The sequence below is a fragment of the Rhinoraja longicauda genome, chromosome 8 (assembly GCF_053455715.1).
Source record: "Rhinoraja longicauda isolate Sanriku21f chromosome 8, sRhiLon1.1, whole genome shotgun sequence".
Lineage (NCBI taxonomy): Eukaryota > Metazoa > Chordata > Chondrichthyes > Rajiformes > Arhynchobatidae > Rhinoraja > Rhinoraja longicauda.
The window spans coordinates 7,675,343-7,700,342 of NC_135960.1; the positions used below are offsets into that span (position 1 = coordinate 7,675,343).

At 47.4% G+C, this 25,000-nt stretch overlaps 1 protein-coding gene across 3 annotated transcripts in view; it reads right to left on the reverse strand.

The window, feature by feature from the left end:
• The window catches only part of gypc (glycophorin C (Gerbich blood group)), a 110,494-nt gene that overhangs the window by 69,243 nt on the left and 16,251 nt on the right, over positions 1-25,000 (reverse strand). For all 3 annotated transcript variants that reach the window (XM_078403316.1, XM_078403313.1, XM_078403312.1), the window contains exon 2: positions 6,432-6,581. In XM_078403316.1, the coding sequence (XP_078259442.1) occupies positions 6,432-6,450 (19 nt within the window). In that variant the 5' untranslated portion in view covers positions 6,451-6,581. The remainder of the gene's footprint in view (positions 1-6,431; positions 6,582-25,000) is intronic.

Consider the following 25,000-nt stretch of genomic DNA (forward strand, 5'->3'; position numbering starts at 1 on the left):
GTTTGTGAGTAGATGGCGGGCCACATCTATCCCCATAGTTAATACAATGGAGGCAATGATAACACATAATAATAATGCATACTAACTAAACTTTGACTTATATTTATATATTTAAGCAATATTATGTCTACTGAACATAGAAGTTAGTTTGAGACACTGCATTGAACGTACCCACACCTCTCTCTGTCTGTCTCATAGCAGTTCAGTGTGACACTTATTAAGATTATTAAGGGATTGGACATGCTAGAGGCAGGAAACATGTTCCCGATTTATTCACAAAATGCTGGAGTAACTCAGCAGGTCAGGCAGCATCTCGGGAGAGAAGGAATGGGTGACGTTTCGGGTCGAGACCCTTCCTCAGACTGACATGTTCCCAATGTTGGGGAGAGTCCCGAAACCAGGGGCCACAGTTTAAGAATAAGGGGTAGGCCATTTAGAACGGAGATGAGGAAGAACATTTTTCACTCAGAGAGTTGTGAAGCTGTGGAATTCTCTGCCTCAGAAGGCAGTGGAGGCCAATTCTCTGGATGCTTTCACGAGAGAGTTAGATTGAGCTCTTAATGATAGCGGAGTCAGGGGATATGGGGGAAAAGGCAGGAACGGGGTACTGATTGTGAATGATCAGCCATGATCACGGTGAATGGCGGTGCTGGCTCGAAGGGCCGAATAGCCTACTCCTGCACCTATTGTCTATCAATGAAGTCAATTTTTTTCCTTTTTTAATGTCAGACCACAAAATTCTCTCCCATATTTTACAGGCTGAAGAACCTCCCATCGCTAGCTATTGATGAGATGTTTACTGACGCATGTTGTTTAATACTTAGCTTAATTTGAACAGATTGCCTCCGATTGTGGTTTCTGTATTAGTTAGTACCACAGACAATTATTGCGCGTGTTTAATTTCTGTCTTCACGTTGTTTATAATATTCCTCTCTTCCTCCGCAGAGTAATACAGGCCAGAAACATGCTCTCTGGCCCAACTCATCCATGCCAACCAAGTCACCTACCTAAGCCAATCTCAGTTCTCTGCATTTGACCCCACATCCCCGCTAAATCTTTCCTCTTGAAGCAGCTGTCCCAAAGTTTTTTTGGACATTGCAATCGTAGCCAGCTCTACCATTCTTCAAGGCTCTTGTGATTATCAGGCAACTGAACCGTCCTACCACAACCAGAGAGCAGTGCTGAACTACTATCTACCTCTGATGTCCCTCAAATTATCCATGACCGGACTTTGCTGGCTTTACCTTGCACGAAACGTTATTCCCTTCTCATGTATCTGTACACTGTTAAATGGATTAATTGTACATAGAAACATGGATAAAAACATAGAAAATAGTTGAAGGAGGAGGCCATTTGGCCCTTCGAGCCAGCACCGCCATTCATTGTGACCAAGGCTGATCATCCACAATCAGTAACCCGTGCCTGCTTTCTCCCCATACCCCTTGATTCCATTAGCCCCTAGAGCTCTATCTAACTCTCTTTTAAATTCATCCAGTGAATTGGCCTCCACTGCCTTCTGTGGCAGAGAATTCCACAAATTCACAACTCTCTGGGTGAACATGCAATCATGTATTGTCTTTCTCCTGACTGGGTAGCGCGCAGCAAAAAGATTTTCACTTAAACGTGACAATAAACTGAACTGAAACTGAGAATATGCTGCCTCTCTGATCACACGCATATGAGTAACGGCGTTTGGTGCAATGCAAGTTCTTAGGAATCAAAGTAGATTGTTGCATTCAAATGACTGACCCTACAGTAGTTTACAATAGACAATAGGTGCAGGAGTAGGCCATTCGGCCCTTCGAGCCAGCACCACCATTCAATGTGACCATGGCTGATCATTCTCAATCAGTACCCCGTTCCTGCCCTCTCCCCATACCCCCTGACTCCGCTATCCTTAACAGCTCTATCCAGCTCTCTCATGTATGGCGGAAATGAGACAGGCGACGTTTGGGGTCGGGACACTTCTTCCCTATTTCCGTCTCTAAATTGGGGAAACCAAGTGGTTTCAGGATCACAGGAGGTGCAGAGAAACTACGTGACGTATCGGAGCAGGAGGGCTTCTACGCAGGGAAAGTTTAAAGTAAGGTCTTGAATAATAGGATCAAGGGCTGCAGCAGTTGGATGTGGAGGGCGAGGAGCGGAACTTCGAGAGCCACAGTTGGGAAAAGGGTTTGTCGGTGGAGGAATAAGTAGGCAGTAATCTTCTCCGTGGACTGTCACCTTGCCTTATCGTGGTGGAGAAGCTCGTGTGGTCCTGAGATCCTGACAGCGATGCCGTCTGGAGCTACGCTCCTGGTAGGGTCACCCATGGCGGTAAGGTCGAGAGGGAGGTCCCTGACAAAGAGAAATCCAACCAATACCTCAACGGTGGAACAGGCGGAGGGAGGATGATGGCTGACTTTAGTGGAGCGTCACAACGGCTGGGAAGGCGGATGGATGAAGGCTACAGCAGAAAAGTGTCCCCGGTCGTCTTGGACTCCATGCCACTGGATCCTGACCCAGATCTGTCAAGAACCGTGTGTGTGGTGGCTGTCTGTGCACCAGTCTCCCCACGTTAAACAAAGACACGCACAGGCGGCCAACCCTATGGAGAGGACAGTCGAGTGATCGCCGGTGATGATAATGATGATGAAGTAGGCAAACTTTCGAGCCAGCACCGCCAATTCATAGTGATCAAGGCTGATCATCCACAATCAGTAACCCGTGCTGCTTTCTCCCCATACCCCTTGATTCCATTAGCCCCTAGAGCTCTATCTAACTCTCTTTTAAATTCATCCAGTGAATTGGCCTCCACTGCCTTCTGTGGCAGAGAATTCCACAAATTCACAACTCTCTGGGTGAACATGCAATCATGTATTGTCTTTCTGCTGACTGGGTAGCGCGCAGCAAAAAGCTTTTCACTTACACGTGACAATAAACTGAACTGAAAACTGAGAATATGCTGCCTCTCTGATCACACGCATATGAGTAACGGGCGTTTGGTGCAATGCAAGTTCTTAGGAATCAAAGTAGATTGTTGCATTCAAATAACTGATGACCCTACAGTAGTTTACAATAGACAATAGGTGCATGAGTAGGCCATTCGGCCCTTCGAGCCAGCACCACCATTCAATGTGATCATGGCTGATCATTCTTAATCAGTAGGTTAATTCCCGGAATGGCGGGGACTGTCCTTTGTTGAAAGGCTGGAGCAATTAGGCTTGCATACACTGGAATTTAGAAGGATGAGGGGGGATCTTATTGAAACATATAAGATAATTAGGGGATTGGACACATTAGAGGCAGGAAACATGTTCCAATGTTGGGGGAGTCCAGAACAAGGGGCCACAGTTTTTAGAATAAGGGGTAGGCCATTTAGAACGGAGATGAGGAAGAACTTTTTCAGTCAGAGAATGGTGAAGGTGTGGAATTCTCTGCCTCAGAAGGCAGTGGAAGCCAGTTCGTTGGATGCTTTCAAGAGAGAGCTGGATAGAGCTCTTAAGGATAGCGGAGTGAGGGGGTATGGGGAGAAGGCAGGAACGGGGTACTGATTGAGAGTGATCAGCCATGATCGCATTGAATGGCGGTGCTGGCTCGTAGGGCTGAATGGCCTACTACTGCACCTATTGTCCTATTGTCTATTGTCTATAGTACCCCCGTTCCTGCCTTCTCCCCATACCCCCTGACTCCGCTATCCTTATCTTGCTCTCTCTTGAAAGCATCCAGAGAATTGGCCTCCACTGCCTTCTGAGGCAGAGAATTCCACAGCTTCACAACTCTCTGACTGAAAAGGTTCTCCCTCATCTCCGTTCTAAATGGCCCTGCCCCTTTAGTTTAGAGATACAACACGAAAACAGGCCCTTTGGCCCACCAAGTCCATGCTGGCCAGCGATCCCCGCACGCTACTACTATCCTACACATTGGGGGGCATTTACAATGTTTACCTGAAGCCAAATTGACCTACAAGCCTGTACATCTTTGGAGTGCGGGAGGAAACCGGAGCACCCGGGGACAAGCCAAGCGGGTGACGGGAAGTACGTACGAGACAGCACCCGTAGTCAGGATTAAACCCGGGTCTCTGGCGCTGTAAGGCAGCAACTCTAACCGCTGCGCCCACCGCGCCGACAGTATTTTAATAGCATTTTATTCACCATCTCCAGCACCTATTAATGAACTGTATTTAGTCATTAGTGAGGGTATTGGAATGACAGGAGGTAGAGAAAGGGGACGCTATTTAAGACAAGTCAAGTGGCAGATCATGGCAGATCTATCTTTCCCTCTCAATCACATTCTCCTGCCTTCTCCCCATAACCCCTGACATTGGCCTGCCTTGGCAGGTACTGTTAGACAGGTGCATGGATGGGTTTAGACTGGGGAACTGCGGGCAAGTGGACTCGTGCAAAGACGGGATGTATTGGTCGGTGTGGGCAAGTTGGGCCGATGGGCCTGTCTGTTTCCACGCTGGATGAGTTGATGAATGACCCATTTTCATGAACCTTTTGTTCTGCCAGCAGCTTGCATGTTCAAATTATTTTTCATGTCTCTGTGGGTCAGCTAATTTCTAAGTTTCTTCTGAAACTAAACGGAAAGGTACAATGTTTGCTTTGCATAACCTTCAATACACAAATAACGCCCTTTGCCCCCAAAAAAGGCCAAATTGGCTCAGACAGTTTTAGGCACCTGATAAACGATTCAAATAGTTTCCAGTCGTGGGAGAGTCTAGGACCATAGGCCACAGCCACAGAATAAAAGGACAAACCTTTATAAAAGGAGATGAGAGGAATTTCTTCAGTCAGAGAGTGGTGAATCTGTGGAATTCTTTGCCACAGTAGGCTGTAGAGGCTGTCAATGGATATTTTTAAAGCAGGGATTGACAGATTCTTGATTAGTACGGGTGTCATGGGTCAGCCATGATTGAATGGTGGAGTGGATGCGATGGGTAGAATGGCCTCATTCTGCTCCAATAACTTATCAAATTGCAGTAACGTGTTCTCGGGTCAAAAGGCAGTGAAATACAGACATCAACAAGTCTGCCGATGTAATAAACATTATTTTCTCCATAAACAACTAAAGCACGCATATTAATCTTAATGACACACAAACGACAGCTCACATTATTCTCCCTATGTATACATACACACACCTGCACTCTCATCCCACACCTGAATTCAGTGCTGTGAGAAGCTGGACAAGAGGCAGATGACTAATTAATGCTGAAGGCATACTTCACGGAACATTACAAGCAGTTATGTTTATGAGCCTCCCCAGCTGCTTGAGATTCAAAATGAAAGCACTTCAGTGCAGCTTCTATTTTTAGCTACCAAAAGCTCAGAGACTCAAGATCCCCAGGCTTGGGAGATGAAGTTTGAAATTGGAAAGAGCGTTGATCCTTAAGTGGCCAACTCAGCCTAGAAGAAGGGTCTCGACCCGAAACTTCACCCATTCCTTCTCTCCTGTACATGCTGCCTGTCCCCGCTGAGTTACTCCGGCATTTTGTGTCCATCTTCAGATTATTTCCTCTGCAGATGCGACCTGACCTGACGATTTTCTGCACCCGAGTGTTTTTATGCAGGAACTAAAAGTTTGATCGACCTGGAGAACCAGTTCTCCAGGGACAGTTTCCTCCCAGCCATTACCAGGCAAGTGAACCATGCTACCAACAACGAGACAGTGGGCCTGAGCTACTATCTACCTCACTGAAGACCCTCAGACGATCTTCAATCGGACTCTACCTTGCACAAAATCCTTAATCATGTATCTGTACCCTGTGAAGGGGTCGATTGTAATCATGTATAGTTAGGGTTGCCAACTTCCTCACTCCCAAATAAGGGACAACGGGTGACGTCAGCACCCCGCGCCCCATATGACCTCACCCAGCCAGCGGCCACATGCTCCCGCTCCACACAATGGCGGCCCGCCCGGACCGGGAGGCCAGGTTGCTACGCAACCTCCTTTAGGCGGCGCCCAGGCCTACAGTGTCCGGGCCTACAGCCACTCCCGGGCCTACAGCCCCGCCCGGGCCTACAGCCCCCGCCCGGGCCTACAGCGCCGTCCGGGCCTACAGCGCCGTCCGGGTCTACAGCGCAGTCCGGGCCTTCAGTGCTCGGGCCTACAGCGCCGTCCCGGGGCCTACAGCGCCGTCCGGGCCTACAGCGCCGTCCAGGCCTACAGCGCCGTCCGGGCCTACAGCGCAGTCCGGGCCCTTCAGTGCTCGGGCCTACAGCGCCATCCGGGCCTAATACAGGACAAGGGCGGGACCAACCCAATTTAGCTCAAAATACGGGATGTCCCGGCTAATGCGGGGACAGTTGGCAAACCCTATGTATAGTACATACATCTGTAATCATGTTTCATACAAGGAGGATACCTTCTTAAAATACCTCCCCCTGTTATTGCACATCCCCGTTGAAATCCCAAGTTATTCCCAAGTTATTTCCAAGCAGCATTACCTGGGAATGTAGTGGTCATTGTTCACTTGTAGCAGGTCACCATGGAGCAAGAGGTGAAGCCAAGCCAACGCCAACCCTGCTGTGGCTTTCAGTGAGGAGGCAGAGTAAAAGCAGATGGACTATTGAGGAAGCCGATGAAGGCCGACAGGTCTGAAATACAAAAATGGAAGGAAGATAAGACCATTGATTGAACGCGCGAATGGGAAAGATGAAAAAAGGGGAACTTCCCCCATTAAATGAACCCTTTTTGTGCACTTGGATTACATTGTTACATGGCGGCACAGCAGTAGAGACTTGCTGCCTTACAGAGTCAAAGATTTGCGTTCAACCCCGACTACAGGTGCTGTCAGCATGGAGTTTGTACATTCTCCCTGTGACCACGTGGGTTCTCTCCCCCCTCCTCTCCCCCCTCCTCTCCCCCCTCCTCTCCCCCTTCCTCTCCCCCTCCTCTCCCCCCTCCTCTCTCCCCTCCTCTCCCTCCTCCTCTCCCCCTCCTCTCCCCCCTCCTCCCCTCCTCCTCCCCTCCTCTCCTCCCTCCTCTCCTCCCTCCCCCCCTCCCCTCCTCCCTCCCCCCTCCCCCCTCCTCCCCTCCTCCCCCCTCCTCCCCTCCTCCCCCCTCCATCCATCCCCCCTCCTCCCCCCTCCCTCCATCCCCCCTCCTCCCCCCTCCTCCATCCCCCCACCCTCCTCCCCCTCCCTCTCACTATTGAATTGGAGACATATGGGTCTCAGAGATTGTCGTCCATTAGACAGAGGTCCCAAGTGATCAGTCGATGCTAACAATGGCAGCATTTGATTAAGAGCATGGGAGAGACATTGGTGTTCTAGTTATTAAACATCGCTAAACCAACATCATTAAACCAATTAACCATTTTAACAAAGTATTTCATTGCATGGAAAATATTCTACCATGCCAATTAGACAAACTTGATGCTAAAATATTAACCACAAGTAATTATAATAAACACAAGGGAAAAATGGGCAAGATTCAGTCTCCATGCATGTCCCCATGTTAATTAATTAGTTAATTGCTTGTATGCCACCCAAGGACATTCTGGACCTTGATCTTAATTATTAGTACGATTGGTAACAGTGGGGTAGAGGGTGGCACATTGGCCCTATTGGTAGAGTTGCCACCTTACAGCGCCAGAGACCTATGGGTGCTGTCGGCACGGAGTTTGCACATTTTCCCTGTGACCATGTGGGTTTTCACTGGGTGTTCTGGTTTTCCCACACTCCAAAGACATGCAGGTGTGTAGGTTAATTGACTTTGGTACAAATTGTAAACTGTCCCTAGAGTGTAGGATAGTGTTAGTGAACGATCGCTGTTCAGCGCGGACTCCGTGGGCAGAAGGGCTCGTTTCCGCGCTGTATCTCTAAAGTCTAAAGCCTTCTTTAGACTAACAAATTCATAACCAGAGCGGCGCTGAAAACTTGACACTGAATGAGAGGAAATTGGCACATGCATGTCTCACCTTTGCCATTAATTAGGATTTGTGCACCAGGATCACAACTTGTTTTTAAGTTTAGTTTCGAGATATAGTATGGAGACAGGTCTTTCGGCCCACCGAGTCCGCCACGCCCAGTGATCCCTGCACATTAACACCTACGAGGAACAATTTTACCTTAATGCCAACTCAATTAACCTAAAGTCCTTGGAGTGTGGGAGGAAGCCGATTATCTCGGAGAAGACCCATGCAGGTCACGGGGCGAACTTACAAACTCCGTACAGACAAGCGCCTGTGGTCAGGATGGAACCCAGGTCCTCTGCTGCTGTAAGGCAGCAACTCTGCCTCTACGCCTTCTTCCAATCCTCTCACCCACCCTATCAAATTAACACCTCTGCACTTCGAAAGGGGCAATTTTAGTCAGGAGGTCCATTATAAGACCAGCCATGCACCTGCCTTGCCACACGACGATGAGAAAGAGAAAAAACAAAATAGTGCATCCTAGTGGACAAGAAATTCAGAGTAAATTAGCAAAAAGAGCCTTAAAGCAATTATTTTTCAAAGTCAATCTAATGGATTATGCTTTTCAGTTAGTTTAGGGAACTCAGACACAATCATCCGGAATTAATTGTTACTGCTGAAAGTGCAGGGCTTTACATGTTGATCCTAATTACTGTTACAATGCCTTATATAGAATAATTAAAAACAACCAACCAACATTTATCTAGTAGTAACAGGATTGTTCCGAGTCAGCATGGATTTACGAAGGGGAAATCATGCTTGACTAATCTTCCTGGAATTCTTTGAGGAAAATTGACAGGGGAGAGCCAGTGGATGTGACTTTCAGAAAGCCTTCGACAAGGTTCCACATAGGAGATTAGTGGGCAAAATTAGAGCGTATGGTATTGGAGGTAGGGTACTGAGCATGGATAGAAAATTGGTTGACAGACAGAAGCAAAGAGTGGGGATAAATGGTTCCCTTTCAGAATGGCAGGCAGTAACTAGTAGAGTACCACAAGGCTCGGTGCTGGGACCGCAGCTATTTCAATAGACATTAATGATTTGGATGAAGTGATTAAAAGTACCATTAGCAAATTTGCAGATGATCCAAAGCAGGGTGGTAGTGTGAACTGTGAGAAAGTTGCTATGAGGTTGCAGGGGTGACTTGGACAGGTTGTGTGAGTGGGCGGATGCATGGCAGATGCAGTTTAATGTGGATAAGTGTGAGGTTATCCACTTTGGTTGTAAGAATAGGAAGGCAGAGTATTATCTGAATGGTGTCAAGTTAGAAACAGGGGACGTACAACGAGATCTGGGTGTCCTAGAGCATCAGTCACTGAAAGGAAGCATGCAGGTACAGCAGGCAGTGAAGAAAGCCAATGAATGTTGGCCTTCACAACAAGAGGAGTTGAGTATAGGAGCAAAGAGGTCCTTCTGCAGTTGTACAGGGCCCTAGTGAGACCGCACCTGGAGTACTGTGTGCAGTTTTGGTCTCCAAATTTGAGGAAGGATATTTTTTGCTATTGAGGGCGTGCAGCGCAGGTTTACTAGGTTAATTCCCGGAATGGCGGGACTATCATATTTTGAAAGACTGGAGTGACTAGGCTTGTATACACTGGAATTTAGAAGGATGAGAGGAGATCTTATCGAAACGTATAAGATTATTAAGGGGTTGAACACGTTTAGAGGCAGGAAACATGTTCCCATTGTTGGGGGAGTCCAGAACAAGGGGCCACAGTTTAAGAATAAGGGGTAGGCCATTTAGAACTGAGATGAGGAAAAACTTTTTCAGTCAGAGAGTTGTGAATCTGTGAATTCTCTGCCTCAGAAGACAGTGGAGTCCAATTCTCTGAATGCGTTCAAGAGAGAGCTAGATAGAGCTCTTAAGGATAGCAGAGTCAGGGGGTATGGGGAGAAGGGCAGGAACGGGGTATTGATTTAGAATGATCAGCCATGATCACATTGAATGGCGGTGCTGGCTCGAAGGGCCGAATGGCCTCCTCCTGCACCTATTGTCTATTGTCTCCATCTACACCTCACGCTGCCTGAGCAAGGCCAGCAGCCATAATTAAGGACGAGTCGCACCCTGGCCACCCTCTTCTCCCATCAGGCAAAAGGTATATAAAGGAGTGAAAACGCACACCTCCAGATTCATGGGACAGTTTCTTCCCAGCTGTTTTCAGGCAACTGAGCCCATCCGACCAACAACTAGATAGCAGTACTGAACTACAATAGAGCTCATTGGTAACTCTCTGACAATCCTTGATCAGATTTAGCTGCCTTCACCATGCAATAAATGTTCTCTTTTAGAGATACAGAGCGGGAACATGCCCTTTCGGCCCACCGGGTCCGCGCCGACCAGCGATCCCCGCACATTAACACTATCCTATAGACAATAGGTGCAGGAGTAGGCCATACGGCCCTTCGAGCCAGCACCACCATTCAATGTGATCATGGCTGATCATTCTCAATCACTACCCCGTCCTGCCTTCTCCCCATACCCCCTGACTCTGCTATCCTTAAACATCCTACACCCACTAGGGACAATTTTTACATTTACCAAGCCAATTAACCTATATGCCTGTACGACTTTGGAGTGTGGGAGGAACCGAAGATCTCGGAGAAAACCCACGCGGGTCATGGGGAGAACGTACAAACTCTGTACTGACAGCACCCCTAGTCGGGATCGAACCTGGGTCTACGGTGCTGCATTCGCTGTAAGGCAGCAACTCTACCGCTGCGCCATCCCCTTATGTATCCGTACACTGCAAATGGCTCGATTGTGATCTGTATTTGTTGCGTGCTATCCGCCGACTGGATAGCACGCAACAAAAGCTTTTCACTGTACCTCGGTACACGTGACAATAAACTAAACTGGATTTGATCCTTTTATTGAATGTTGGTAGCAGATGCAAGAGGCTTCACGGGCCACTATTACTGTTTATGTTCTAATGTCAACGGAGACAAATTTATTTCCTCTGCTTGGGGGAAAACAGATGGGCATCATTAATTGTAAATTGTCATGAAAAGCTTTAGAGAACTTAGTTTCATTCCACAGAGGGGTTGTAGGAGCAGAGAACCTATTGCCCAAGAGAATTATCGGGGAGAGAGTAAAAAAGACATTTTAAAGGGAAAGTTAGGTACAATCCAAAGCAGGGAAAGCTACAGATCCACAAGGAGAATTCAAGTGTTTAGTTTAGAGATACATCATTATCATACTTTATTAGCCAAGTGTGTTTTGCAATATACTAGGAATTTGTTTTGCCATACAGTCATACCAATTCAAAGCAACAGGGCACGCAAAATACATTTTAACATAAACATCCACCACAGTGACTCCTCCACATTCCTCACTGTGATGGAAGGAGCCAAAAGGTTCAATCTCTTCCCTTCTTTGTTCTCCCGCGGTCGAAGGCCTCGAGCCTTCCGTTGCCAGGATGATCTCGACTCCCGTAGCCGGCAGCGTTTGGGCCCTCCTGCCCTGTGTTGGGAGATCTGACCCCGGGGTCAGGGCTGGTCGAAACCCCTCTGTGGTTTTGAGCCTCCCGACATCTGTCCCTACCCGAGGACTGCAAGCTCCTCGATGTTGAAGTCCGCAGGCGGAACGTCCAGAGTGTAAACGGGCCTATTGGCCCACTAGAGTCCCCGCTGACAAGCGATCCTCATACACTAGCACTATCCCACACACCAGGGACAATTTATTTCCATTTTAGACAAGAATGCTCCTCAGTTCCGAGGCCCTCCCTGGACTCCGATAAACAAGAACAGCCAAACATCAGCTAATTTACTTTTTTTTTAAACTTCTACCTTTAGCAATACAGTGTGGAAACAGGCCCTTCGGCCTCCGAGCCCGTGCAGACCAGCAATCCCCATACAACAGTACTGTCCACACATTAGAGACAATAGACAATAGGCGCAGGAGTAGGTCATTCGCCCCTTCGAGCCCAGCACCACCATTCAATGTGATCATGGCTGATCACCTCTCAATCAGTACCCTATTCCTGCCTTATCCCCATACCCCCCTGACTCCGCTATCCTTAAGAGCTCTATCTAGCTCTCTCTTGAATGCATTCAGAGACTTGGCCTCCACTGCCCTCTGAGGCAGAGAATTCCACAGATTTACAACTCTCTGACTGAAAACGTTTTTCCTCGTCTCCGTTCTAAATGGCCTACCCCTTATTCTTAAACTGTGGCCCCTGGTTCTGGACTCCTCCAACATTGGGAACATGTTTCCTGCCTCTAACGTGTCCAACCCCTTAATAATCTTATATGTTTCGATAAGATCCCCTCTCATCCTTCTAAATCCCAGTGTATACAAGCCTAGTCACTCCAGTCTTTCAACATACGACAGTCCCGCCATTCCGAGAATTAACCTAGTGCACCTACGCTGCACGCCCTCAACAGCAATTTACAGTCTTTACCGAAGCCATTTAACCTACAAACCCGTACGTCTTTGGAGGAAACCGGAGCACGCGGGGAAAACTCAGGCAGTCAAGGGAGGACGTACAAACTCCCTACAGTCAGCACCCGTGGTCAGATCGAACCCAGGTCACTGGCGCTGTAAGGCAGCAACTCTGTCGCTGTGCCAACATGTCGCCCGGATGAGTGTGGTATTTTTCGTGTCATGAAGGGGCACAATGTTGTCCGATTGTTAACTTGTGTGAAGCGCTCGCAGAAAATATGATATGTGATCTGGATTTTATTAACGATAAGGAGCTGGTCCTTTTTGAAATCTGAAAGGATGAGCTGATGCTGGCAAGAACCGAACCAATGCTGGAAAGATTCAGCTCAGGACAACATTCAAGGAGCAAGAAACAGCTGATAACATTGTGAGAACACAAAAAAAAAAAAGCTGGAGGAACTCAGGCAAGTCAGGCAATATCCATGGACGGAATTGACAGACGCCATTTTGGGTCGGAAATCTTCAATCCTGACCCGAAACATCGTCTTTCCATTCCCTCCACAGATGCTGCTTGACAAGAGAGTGTTAGGTTTAGCTCTTAGGGCTAAAGGAATCAAGGGATATGGGGGGGGGGGGGGGGGGAAGAGCAGGAACGAGGTACTGATATTGGATGATCAGCCACGATCATATTGATCTAAACCTAACACTCTCTTGTCAAGCAGCATCTGTGGGAGCGAATGGACAGACGATGTTTCGGGTCAGGATTGAAGAGATTTTCCGAAGGGCTGGCTCGAAGGGCCGAATGGCCTACTCCTGCACCTATTTTCTATGACACGCTGAATTCCTCCAGCACTTTGTGTTTTGCTTAACATTCCAGCATCTGCAGTTCCTTGTCTGAGCATTTCATTCTCAGCATCGGGGCGGCACCTTTGCGTAACGGTAGAGCTACTGCCTTAAAGCGCGAGAGACTCTGGTTCAATCCCGACTACGGGTGATGTCTGTACTGAATTTGTACTTTCTCCCCGTGACCTGCGTGAGTTTTCGCAGAGATCTTTGGTTTCCTCACACACACTCCAATGTTTAGTTTAGAGAATACAGCCCGGAAACAGGCCTTTTTCGGCCCACCGGGTCAATTGACAACAGACAATAGGTGCAGGAGGATGCAATTCGGCCCTTCGAGCCAGCATGCGCCATTCAATGTGATTATGGCTGATCATTCTCAATCAGTACCCCGTTCCTGCCTTCTCCCCATAACCCCTGACTCTGCTATCCTTAAGAGCTCTATCTAGCTCTCTCTTGAATGCATTCAAAGAATTGGCCTCCACTGCCTTCTGAGGCAGAGAATTCCACAGAATCACAACTCTCTGACTGAAAAAGTATTTCCTCATCTCAGTTCTAAATGGCCTACCCCTTATTCTTAAACTGTGGCCCCTTGTTCTGGATCGTTGAAACGTGCTTGTCTTTCAAACACTTTGTACATTTTGCCTTGTTCTGATTTAGTTTAGAGACAGTGTGGAAACAAGCCCTTCGGCCCACCAGTCCACGCCAATCATCTCTCTCAACAACAACAACGGACACTTGGGACAATTTTTACGTTTACCAAGCCAATCAACCTACATACCTGCACGTCTTTGGAGTGTGGGAGGAATGACGTGCACGTTTTGTAGGTTAATTGGCTCGGCATGAATGTAAATTGTTCCCTCGTGTGCGTCGGATGGTGTTAACGTGCGGGGATCGCTGGTCGGCGTGGACTGGTGGTCCGAAGGGCTTGTTTCCACACTGTCTCTAAACTAAACCAGAACAAGGCAAAATGTACAAAGTGTTTGAAGACAAGCACGTTTCAGATGGCAGTGAAGTAAAAGATGGTGAAGGGAAACAAGGATTAAGGCAGGGACAATGCAAATGGTGATGGCCCACGGAGAGACGGCACCAAATGGCGATGGCCCACGGAGAGACGGCACCAAATGGTTGCACACTACAAATGATCTGTCTGGCGTAAAAATAAATAGAAGATGAATGTGGACAGGAAAGAAATAAAAATGTTTGAACAGTGACATCACGTTGGACGTGTGAAAGAAATAACAGTGCTGGACATGGAGGCAATCAAGAGCCAAACACCAAGTCCTGGAAGGCAGCGGTAGAGTTGCTGCCTTACAGCGCCCGTGATACGGGTTCGATCCTGACTAGGGGTGCTGTCTGTACGGAGCTTGTACGTTCTCCCCGTGGGTTTTCTCAGAGATCTTACGTTCCCTCCACACACTCCAAAGACGTACAGGTCTGTACGTTAATTGGCTTGGTGTAAATGCAAATTGTCCCTGCCTGGTGCGTGTAGGATAGTGTTAATGTGCGGGGATTGCGGGTCGGTGCGGACTCGGTGGGCCGAAGGGCCAGTTTCCGCGCTGTGTCTCTCTAAACTAAGCTAACAGCAGAAATAGGAAATGAAACGGGAAAGGCTGGAACTGGAGGGATGGGATGTTGTTCTTTCTGAAGAATAATTTCAAGGTTAATCACTGTGCACTGTGCATTCTTCCTCTCATTCTGTAATTCTCCGTGGCAGGAGATGTCAGTTGAGAACAATTCTCTTCCCTGAAGATTTGCACTCCAAATCTGGGTCATGAGAATACAAGCTGCATTTCCTCTTTAATCTTTGTGATGCTCTCTGTCAAGATATTTGCGCCCTGGTTTACTTCAACTGGAGCCTCTATTGTTTGGCCACTGTCGGTCTCCAGATAAACATTGTGTTGTTCCTACCCTTGTGTTTCTGTGTCCAAGCAATGCTGATTCCCCACAGTATTTAAATGATTTTTTTTTTCGATTTAGAGATACAGCGCAGAAACAGGCCCTTCGGCCCACCGGGTCCGCGCCGCCCAGCGATCCCCGCACACTAACACTATCCTACACACACTGGGGACAATTTTTACATTTGCCCAGCCAATTAACCTACATACCTGTACGTATTTGGAGGAAACCGAAGATCTCAGAGAAAACCCATGCAGGTCAGGGGGAGAACGTACAAACTCCGTACAGACGGTGCCCGTAGTCAGGATCGAACCTGAGTCTCCGGCGCTGCATTCACTGTAAGGCAGCAACTCTACCGCTGCCCATCGAGGTGTATGAAATCATGAGGGGAATAGATTGGGGAGACGCACAACGTCCCTTGCTCAGAGCAGGGGAATCTATAGGGTTGCCAACTGCCCTGTATTAGCGGGGACATCCCATATTTTGGGCTAAATTGATTTGTCCCATACGGGACTGCCCTTGCCCCGAATTAGGCCCGGACACTGCAGGCCCAGACACTCCAGTAGGAAAAAAAAGCTGTCTACCTTCCGGACAGTGTAGTTCCGGAGGCCCCGGCGGGGCCTAACAGAAGTTACGCAGTAACCCGCCTCCCGGCCCGAGCAGCCACCCTTGGTGGAGAGGGAGAACATGGCCATTGGCTGGGTGAGGTCACGTGGGGCAGTGAAGTCACCTTGTCCCGTATTTGGGAGTGAGATAGTTGGCACCCCATAGGAATCCGGAACCAGAGAACACGGGTTTATGGTGAAGGGGGAAAGATTTAATAGGAATCTGAGGGGTAACTTTTATCACACGAAGGGTGGTCAGTGTATGAAACGAGCTGCAAGAAGAGGTAGTTGAGGCAGGGACTTTCGTAACATTTGGGAAACAATTAGGCACGCACATGGATAGTGTAGGAAGGAATTGCAGATGCTGGTTTAAACTGAAGATACACACAAAACGCTGGAATAACTCAGCAGGACAGGATAGATAGGTTTAGAGGGATATCGGCCAAACGCGGGCAGGTGGGATTAGTGTAGATGGGACATGTTAGAAACATAGAAACCCATTCCTTCTCTCCAGAGATGCTGCCTGTCAATAGACAATAGACAATAGGTGCAGGAGTAGGTCATTCGGCTCTTCGAGCCTGCACCGCCATTCAATATGATCATGGCTGATCATCCAACTCAGTATCCCGTACCTGCCTTCTCTCCATACCCCCTGATCCCTTTAGCCACAAGGGCAACATCTAACTCCCTCTTAAATATAGCCAATGAACTGGCCTCAACTACCTTCTGTGGCAGAGAATTCCACAGATTCACCACTCTCGGTATGAAAAAAAACTTTCTCATCTCGGTCCTAAAAGACTTCCCCCTTATCCGTAAACTGTGACCCCTTGTTCTGGACTTCCCCAACATCGGGAACAATCTTCCTGCATCTAGCCTGTCCAACCCCTTAAGAATTTTGTAAGTTTCTATAAGATCCCCCCTCAATCTTCTAAATTCCAGCGAGTACAAGCCGAGTCTATCCAGCCTTTCTTCATATGAAAGTCCTGCCATCCCAGGAATCAATCTGGTGAACCTTCTCTGTACTCCCTCTATGGCAAGAATGTCTTTCCTCAGATTAGGAGACCAAAACTGTACGCAATACTCCAGGTGTGGTCTCACCAATGCCCTGTACAACTGTACAATTAGTCGGTGATGGGCCTGTTTCCACAACTGTACGACTCTAGTATTTATACTTCACACGCATTATCACTTGCTGACCTTTTCCCCAGACATTACAAGTTAAAATCCAGTAACAACAAAACTTCGAAACACTGATAAACGTGGCAGAAAAAAGTCACTGAAATCTGTGCAACAATTGCCAGCTCCATGTGCATAGCTGGTTGTTTGAGCACTTCCCAGGGTCAACATCCTTTTAACGTTTCAATAGTCAAGATTGTTTTATTGTCATCTGTCCCAGATAGAACAGTGAAATTCTTACTTGCTGAATATGTAAACATAGTACACCGCAAAACAATATAAACAACGAGAGAGCTAGATAGAGCTCTTTAGGACAGCGGAGTCAGGGGGTATAGGGAGAAGGCAGGAACGGGGTACTGATTGAGAATGATCAGCCATAATCACATCCAATGGTGGTGCTGGCTCGAAGGGCCGAATGGCCTACTCCTGCACCTATTGTCTATTGTCTATTGAGAGAAAAAAAAGTTCAGTGTGTGTATATGCACATACTCACAAATACACACATATATATATAGATCGTAGAAAATGTGTAGGAAGGAACTGAAGATGCTGGTTTAAATCAAAGATAGACACAAAATGCTGGAGTAACTCAGCGGGACAGGCAGCATCCTTGGAGAGAAGGAATGGGTGACGTTTTGGGTTGAGACCCTTCTTCAGTCATAGATATATATATATATATATATATATATATAGACACATAATATATAGATATATATACACACACCACGCACTTATGTACACAAAAAAAACAACAATAATAGTGCACTATTGGAATAATAGTAGAATAATTATTGTAGAATTTTCAGTCATTCATGCCATCCACCCATCTTCCAGTTTTTACTATTTCATCTGGGTCAATGTTTAGACGTTTGCAAATGAGCTTGTGTTGCAACTTATTATGTGATGGCAGGGAACTGCAGATGCTGGTTTATGGTGAAGAAGGAGACAAAAAATGCTGGGGTATCTCAGCGGGTCAGGCTGCAGAGAGGAATGGGTGACGTGACGGGTGGGAACCCTTCTTCAGACGGAAAGATTGTACGTGCGGCATGGGGCAGGTGGGAATTGGAGAGGGAGGAAAGGCCGGAAACAAAGCAGCAGATATCCTCCAGGGAGGGCGGAGGGCACTATGGCCGGTCCATTGTTGGCTGGGGAAGATGGGCTAACGACAAGGATACAATACAATACAATACAATACGAATACAATACAATATAATATATCTTTATTGTCATTGTACCCAGTGGTACAACAAGATTGGGAATGCGCCTCCCATACGATGCAATAATTTAAGTAATTTAGACAACAGCAACCCAACGAAACAAAACAATTGTGACAGTTTTAGACAGGTAAAGTGCACTATAAACGCTCCTGCATCTAAGTCCAGTGTCTAGAACCGAGGGGGTGAGTGGGTCGAACCACTCACGGGGAACCAGTGAGCGCGGCCTGGTCAAGGGATCAGAGCAAGGCACAGGGACCTTAGGTCGGGCGAAAGCTCGGCGCAGAAACCCCTTACAGATACAAGGATGCGAACAGTGGGACTAGTGGGGCGGGGGGGGGGGGGGGGGGGGGGGGGGGGGGGGGTGGTGGGAGGAGAAGGGGTGGGAAGGAATGAGGAGGTCCAATAAACCTTCATTATATTTGACTCTGATCCAAACTAATAGGTCATAGAGCGCAGACACGGGCCAAACTGCCACAGTGACGCCACGTACAAACTGGATACTCCTCCACTGCTAGTGTGGAAGCCACACACAAACGGGGGGGGGGGCCGGGGGGGGGGGGGGGGGGGCACATTGGGTAGCTTACAAACCAATGGTATGAACATAGTTCAGTCTGAAGAAGGGTCTCGGCCCGAAACGTCACCCCATTCCTTTCTCTCCTATAAGATGCTGCCTGACCCGCCTGAGTTACTCCAGCATTTTGTGAAATAAATACCTTCGATTTGTACCAGCGTCTGCAGTTATTTTCATACAATGGTATGAACATGGAAATTTCCGATTTCAAGTAACTCCCCCTCTCTATTTCATGTCTCCTTTCTTTTGCCCCCCTTCCCAGATGTGCAACCCACCTATCCCACACCTTGTCCCCGACCCGCCTCTGTACCATTGCACCTACACAGCTGTATCAGGCCAACCGAATGGTCCTGAATTGTCGACAAATTGCGAATGGCTTGATTGTAATAAAGTACTGTCTTTCCGCTGACTGGATAGCACTCAACAAAAAAGCTTTTCAAGGCACCTCGGCACACGTGACAATAAACCAAACTGAACTGGGCCGCACAAACAAAACACCATTATTAAAACAGATTTCGGTGTTGACCTCATTGACTACAGGTTTAAAACATACTAACCTGGACCATTGCGAATTGAACTACTACCTACCTCTTGGTGACCCTCTGACTATCTCGATGGGACTTTGCTAGCTTTACCTTGCACAAAATTGCATTCAAGAGAGAGCTAGATAGAGCTCTTAAGGATAGCGGAGTCAGGGAGTATGGGGAGAAGGCAGGAACGGGGTACTGATTGAGAATGATCAGCCGTGATCACATTGAATGGCGGTGCTGGCTCGAAGGGCCGAATGGCCTACTCCTGCACCTATTGTCTATTGCCTATTGTCTATTGTCTATTGAGACAAGCAATACATGATTAGAATCGAGCTATTTACAGTGTATAGGTACATCCTTTATCATGTATCTATACACTGTAAATGGCTTGATTCTAATCATGTATTGCTTGTCTCAATAGACAATAGACAATAGACAATAGGTGCAGGAGGAGGCCATTCGGCCCTTCGAGCCAGCACCGCCATTCAATGTGATCATTGGCTGATCATTCTCAATCAGTACCCCGTTCCTGCCTTCTCCCCACACTCCCCCTGACTCCCGCTATCCTTAAGAGCTCTATCTAGCTCTCTCTTGAATGCATTCAGAGAATTGGCCTCCACTGCCTTCTGAGGCAGAGAATTCCACAGATTCACAACTCTCTGACTGAAAAGGTTTTCCTCATCTCCGTTCTAAATGGCCTAACCCCTTATTCTTAAACTGTGGCCCCTTGTTCTGGACTTCCCCCAACATTGGGAACATGTTTCCTGCCTCTAACGTGTCCCAACCCCTTAATAATCTTATACGTTTCGATAAGATCCCCTCTCATCCTTCTAAATTCCAGTGTATACAAGCCCAGTCGCTCCAGTCTTTCAACATATGACAGTCCCGCCATTCCGGAATTAACCTAGTAAACCTACGCTGCACGCCCTCAATAGCAACAAAAGTCCTCCTGACTGGATAACATGCAACAGAAGTTTTTCACTGTACCTCTGTATACACAACAATAACTAAACCGATTATTTCCCCATTCAGTCCCTCCCTCTGGCTTTACGTTTTAGTCCACCTCTCCTTTTATCCGATAGCCTTTGTTTCCTTTTTACCTCTATCCTTTGTTACATATTCTATCCATCTACCCACCCACCCCTCTCACCTGTATCCCGTCACTAAGCCAGGTTTTGTTTCCCACCCACGCTCCCCCACCAACACCTCTTTTCAAGCTCCCCCCCCCCCCCCTTATTTCAAGATTCAATTTATTGTCACGTGTACCATGAGGAACAGTGAAATTTGAGTTACCACACAGTCATACTAAGTAAAAAGCAACAAGCCACACAGCCACATAAAATAAAATGTAACGTAGACATCCACCACAGCGGATTCCACATTCCTCACAGCGATGGAAGGCGAAAAAATATGACAATAGGTGCAGAAGGAGGCCATTCAGCCCTTCGAGCCAGCACCGCCATTCAATGTGATCGTGGCTGATCATTCTCAATCAGTACCCCGTTCCTGCCTTCTCCCCATACCCCCCGACTCCGCTATCCTTAAGAGCTCTATCTAGCTCTCTCTTGAATGCATTCAGAGAATTGGCCTCCCACTGCCTTCCGAGGCAGAGAATTCCACAGATTCACAACTCTCTGACTGAAAGTTTTTCCTCATTCTCAGTTCTAAATGGCCTATCCCTTATTCTTAAACTGTGGCCCCTTGTTCTGGAAAGTTCCCTTCCCTTCTTTGTTCCCTTATTTGTTCTCCCGCGGTCGGGGGCCTCGAGCCTTCCGTTGACGGGACGATCTCGACTCCCGTAGCCGGCGGTCAGGCCCTCCGTACCGGGGCGATCAAGCTCCTGCATTGGGGGAAATCTCATCTCCCCCACGCCGGGCGATCTACCCCGGGTTGGGGCTGGTCGAAAACCTTCTGCTGTTTGGAGCTCCCGACGTCGGTCTCTAACCGAGACTGCCAGCTCCCTCGATGTTAAAGTCCACAGGCCGCGGTTGGAGCGTCGATCCCAGGCAAGGGATCGCTCCGATGGCAAGTCCACGTCCCTGCGGTGGGGCTCAAAGTCAGTCCCGGGCAAGGGTCGCCAGCTCCACGATGTTAGGCCGCAGAGCGACCGGACATACGATCCGGGAAAACAATCGCATCTCCGGCAAGGTAAGAGATTGAAAAAAAGAGTTTCCCCTGATCCCTTCCCCCACCTCCCGCATAAAACAAACCAGAGAACATTAACACAAACTTTTAAAAACACTAAAAATAACAAAATAGACCAAAAAAAACACAGACTTCTGCCATCGCTGACGATCAATCTAAAGATGGATCCCAACCTGAAACGTCACCTGTCCACAGTTGCTACCTGACCCACTGAGTGTAGTTAGGAGACACAGTGCAGAAACAGGCCCTTCAGCGACACCGACCATCAATACCTCGTACACTAGCACCATCCTCAATACTGGAGACAATTTACAATCTTTAACGAAGGCCAATTAACATACAAACCTGCACGTCTTTGGGAGTGGGGGAGGAAACCGAAGAGCCCGAGTAAACCTATGCGGTCACAGGGAGTAGGTACAGACAGCACCCGTAATCAGAATCAAACCCAGGTCTCTGGTGCTGCAAAGGCAGCAACTCTAGTGTGGGATCAAACCCACACTAATCATGGGGAGAACACACAAACTCCGCATTGTTTCGCATGCTATCCAAATAGATCGATATACCTCGTGCTAGATACAATCAAATCAACATCTATAGCACTGCTGATCTCTCGAGTGTAATCAAGTATTGTCTTTCCGCTGACTGGTTAGCGCGCAACAAAAGATATTCACTGTACCTCAGTACACGTGACAGGTAAACTAGAGCTAGTCTACCCAGGTCAAAGAGCAAAGAGGAAGATACAGAGTACAGAATAAACTGCTTAGCATTGTCGTGCATTAGTTCCACAGACATTGTCCGCAATGGGGTAGAGGTGAATCGTACAGTACCCCCCAGCTTACGGAAGGACCCTTTCTAAAGTATAAGTATAAAGTATAAAGAACTTTATTTGTCATTCGGTACCGAGATACCGAACAAAATTACATTTCCAGCAGTTACAAAACACAGCAAAAAAAGAAAAGAACACAAGACACACGACCCCAACACAAACATCCATCACAGTGACTCCAAACACCCCCTCACTGTGATGGAGGCAACAAAAACTTCCCCTCTCTTCCCCTCTCTTTCGGTAAAGATTGTAAGAGAGGGGAAGAAGGTGTTTCCCGAGTCTGGTGGTGCACTCTTTCAAACTTATATATATTTTGCCGGAAGGGAGAAGGGCGAAAGAGGAAAGTTTGGGGTGGGACAAGTCCTTGATTATGTTGGATATTTTTGAAAAGTAGATGGAGTCAACGAGACAAAATGCAGGAGTAACTCAGCGGACAGGCAGCATCTCTGGAGAGAGGAATGGGTGACGTTTTGGGGTCGAGACCCATCTTCAAAAGAAGCGTCTTGTTCCAAAACGTCACCCATTCCTTCTCTCCAGGAGATGCTACCTGTCCCGCTGAGAGTTACTCCAGCATTTTGTGTTTATCTTCGGTTTAAACCAGCATCTGCAGTTCTTTCCTACACATGGAGTCAATGAGGTTGAGTGGGGTTGAAGGAGGAATCGGGTTTCTTGTATTCCACTGGAGTTTAGAAGGACGAGAGGGGATCTTATAGAAACATATAAAGTTATAAAAGGACTGGACAAGCTAGATGCAGAAAAATGTTCCCAATGTTGGGCGAGTCCAGAACCAGGGGTCACAGTCTTAGAATAAAGGGGAGGCCATTTTAAAACTGAGGTGAGAAGGAATGTTTTCACCCAGAGAGTTGGGAATTTGTGGAATTCTCTGACACAGAGGGCAGTGGAGGCCAAATCACTGGATGATATGAGAGAGAGTTAGATAGAGCTCTAGGGGCTGGTGGAATCAAGGGATATGTGGAGAAGGCAGGCACGGGTTATTGCTCAAAGGGCCGAATGGCACCTATTTTCTATGTTTCTATGATGGACTCGGCTACATCTGCAACTCTCTGCAATTCTTTTTGCGATCTTGAGCACACCTGTTTCCGAACCAAGTGGTGATGCAAGAATGCATTCCAAGTGGTCAAAATAGAATATCGTCTTTGAAAATGCGAGTATGTCGTCAGTAATGCCAAAATATAGATTTTCATAGTTCTCAAACAAATGAAAAGAAAAGGGCAGGGAAGATTTAATCGGAACCTGAGGAGCAACATTCATTTTAAATTACACAAAGGATGTAGTGTGTACCGAACAATCTGCCAGAGGGGGAAAGGGGGGAAGTCGAAGCACTATCGCAACATCAAAAAACACATTTAGACAGGTACACGGTTTGGACAAGTTTGGAGGGATGTGGGTCAAGCGCAGGCAGGTGGGGCTTAGTATACATGGGGCATGCTGGTCGGTGTGGCAAGTTGGGCCAAAGGGCCTGTTTCCATGGTGTATCACTCCGAGTCTATAAACAACCAAAACAAAATCATTTGAGTTTTTGACTGATTTTGAGCCAGATTTTAGTTTAGTTTGGAGATACAGCGCGGAAACAGGCCCTTCGGCCCACCGGGTCCGCACCGACCAGCGACCGACCCCCACAGATGAACACTATCCTACACACACTAGGGACAATTTGCACATACGCCAAGCCAATTCACCTGCAAATTCCAGAACAAGGGGTCACAGTTTAAGGATAAGGGGGAAGTCTTTTAGGACCGAGATGAGAAAGTTTTTTTTTCACACAGAGAGTGGTGAATCTGTGGATTCTCTGCCACAGAAGGTAGTTGAGGCCAGTTCATTATCCTTAAGAGCTCTATCTTGCTCTCTCTTGAATGCATTCAGAGAATTGGCCTCCACTGCCTTCTGAGGCAGAGAATTCCACAGATTCAAAACTTCTGACTGAAAAGGTTTTAAAATATTTAAGGGAGAGTTAGATGTGGCCCTTGTGGCCAAAGGGATCAGGGGTATGGAGAGAAGGCAGGTACGGGATACTGAGTTGGATGATCAGCCATGATCATGTTGAATGTCGGTGCAGGCTCGAAGGGCCGAATGGCCTACTCCTGCACCTATTTTCTATGTTTATATGTTTCAAACCTGTACGTCTTTGGAGTGCGGGCGGGGAAACCAAAGACCTCGTAGAAAACCCACGCAGGTCACGGGGAGAACATACAGACAAGCGGCCGCAGTGGGGATCGAACCCGGGACTCTGGCGCTGCAAGGCAGCAACTCTACCACTGCGCCACCGTGACCGCCCGATCATGGCGGAATGCAAGAACTCACAATGTGCAACCCTTGTCGGTACATCAACAGTTGCCACATTACTGGAGATCTTATGGCAAGTTAATCGCAGCAATTAATTCAGAGACAACCCGATTAATTTAATGCAACCTGCATTATGATGAAACTTTTTAAAGCCTACAATTTGCAGTCAGCTGTTAAAAATATTCCAAGCATTTGCCGCTGGCGATGATCATTTCTGCATTTGATGCTTGCTGCAATTAGAAAGACATATTGTATAGAGTACTCGGCATGGGATCAGAGGCCTGTGCGCACAAAACAAGCAAGTATTTATCCCTTTAACCACAGGCTGAAGAATTATTACTGGGCCATGCAAACACTGAACTGGGAACTAGCACCAGAGTTCAAAGTAGTTCAAAGTAGGGACTCCAACCGAAACGTCGCCCATTCCTTCTCTCCGAGATGCTGCCCGACCTGCTGAGTTACTCCAGCATTTTGTGAATAAATACCTTCGATTTGTACCAGCATCTGCAGTTATTTTCTTAATAACATAAAGAATTAAATTCTTTCAGATTTATTTTTGGAATTTTGCGTGAAAGAAAAAAATCTAAGTTTCAAAATCCCGAAGAA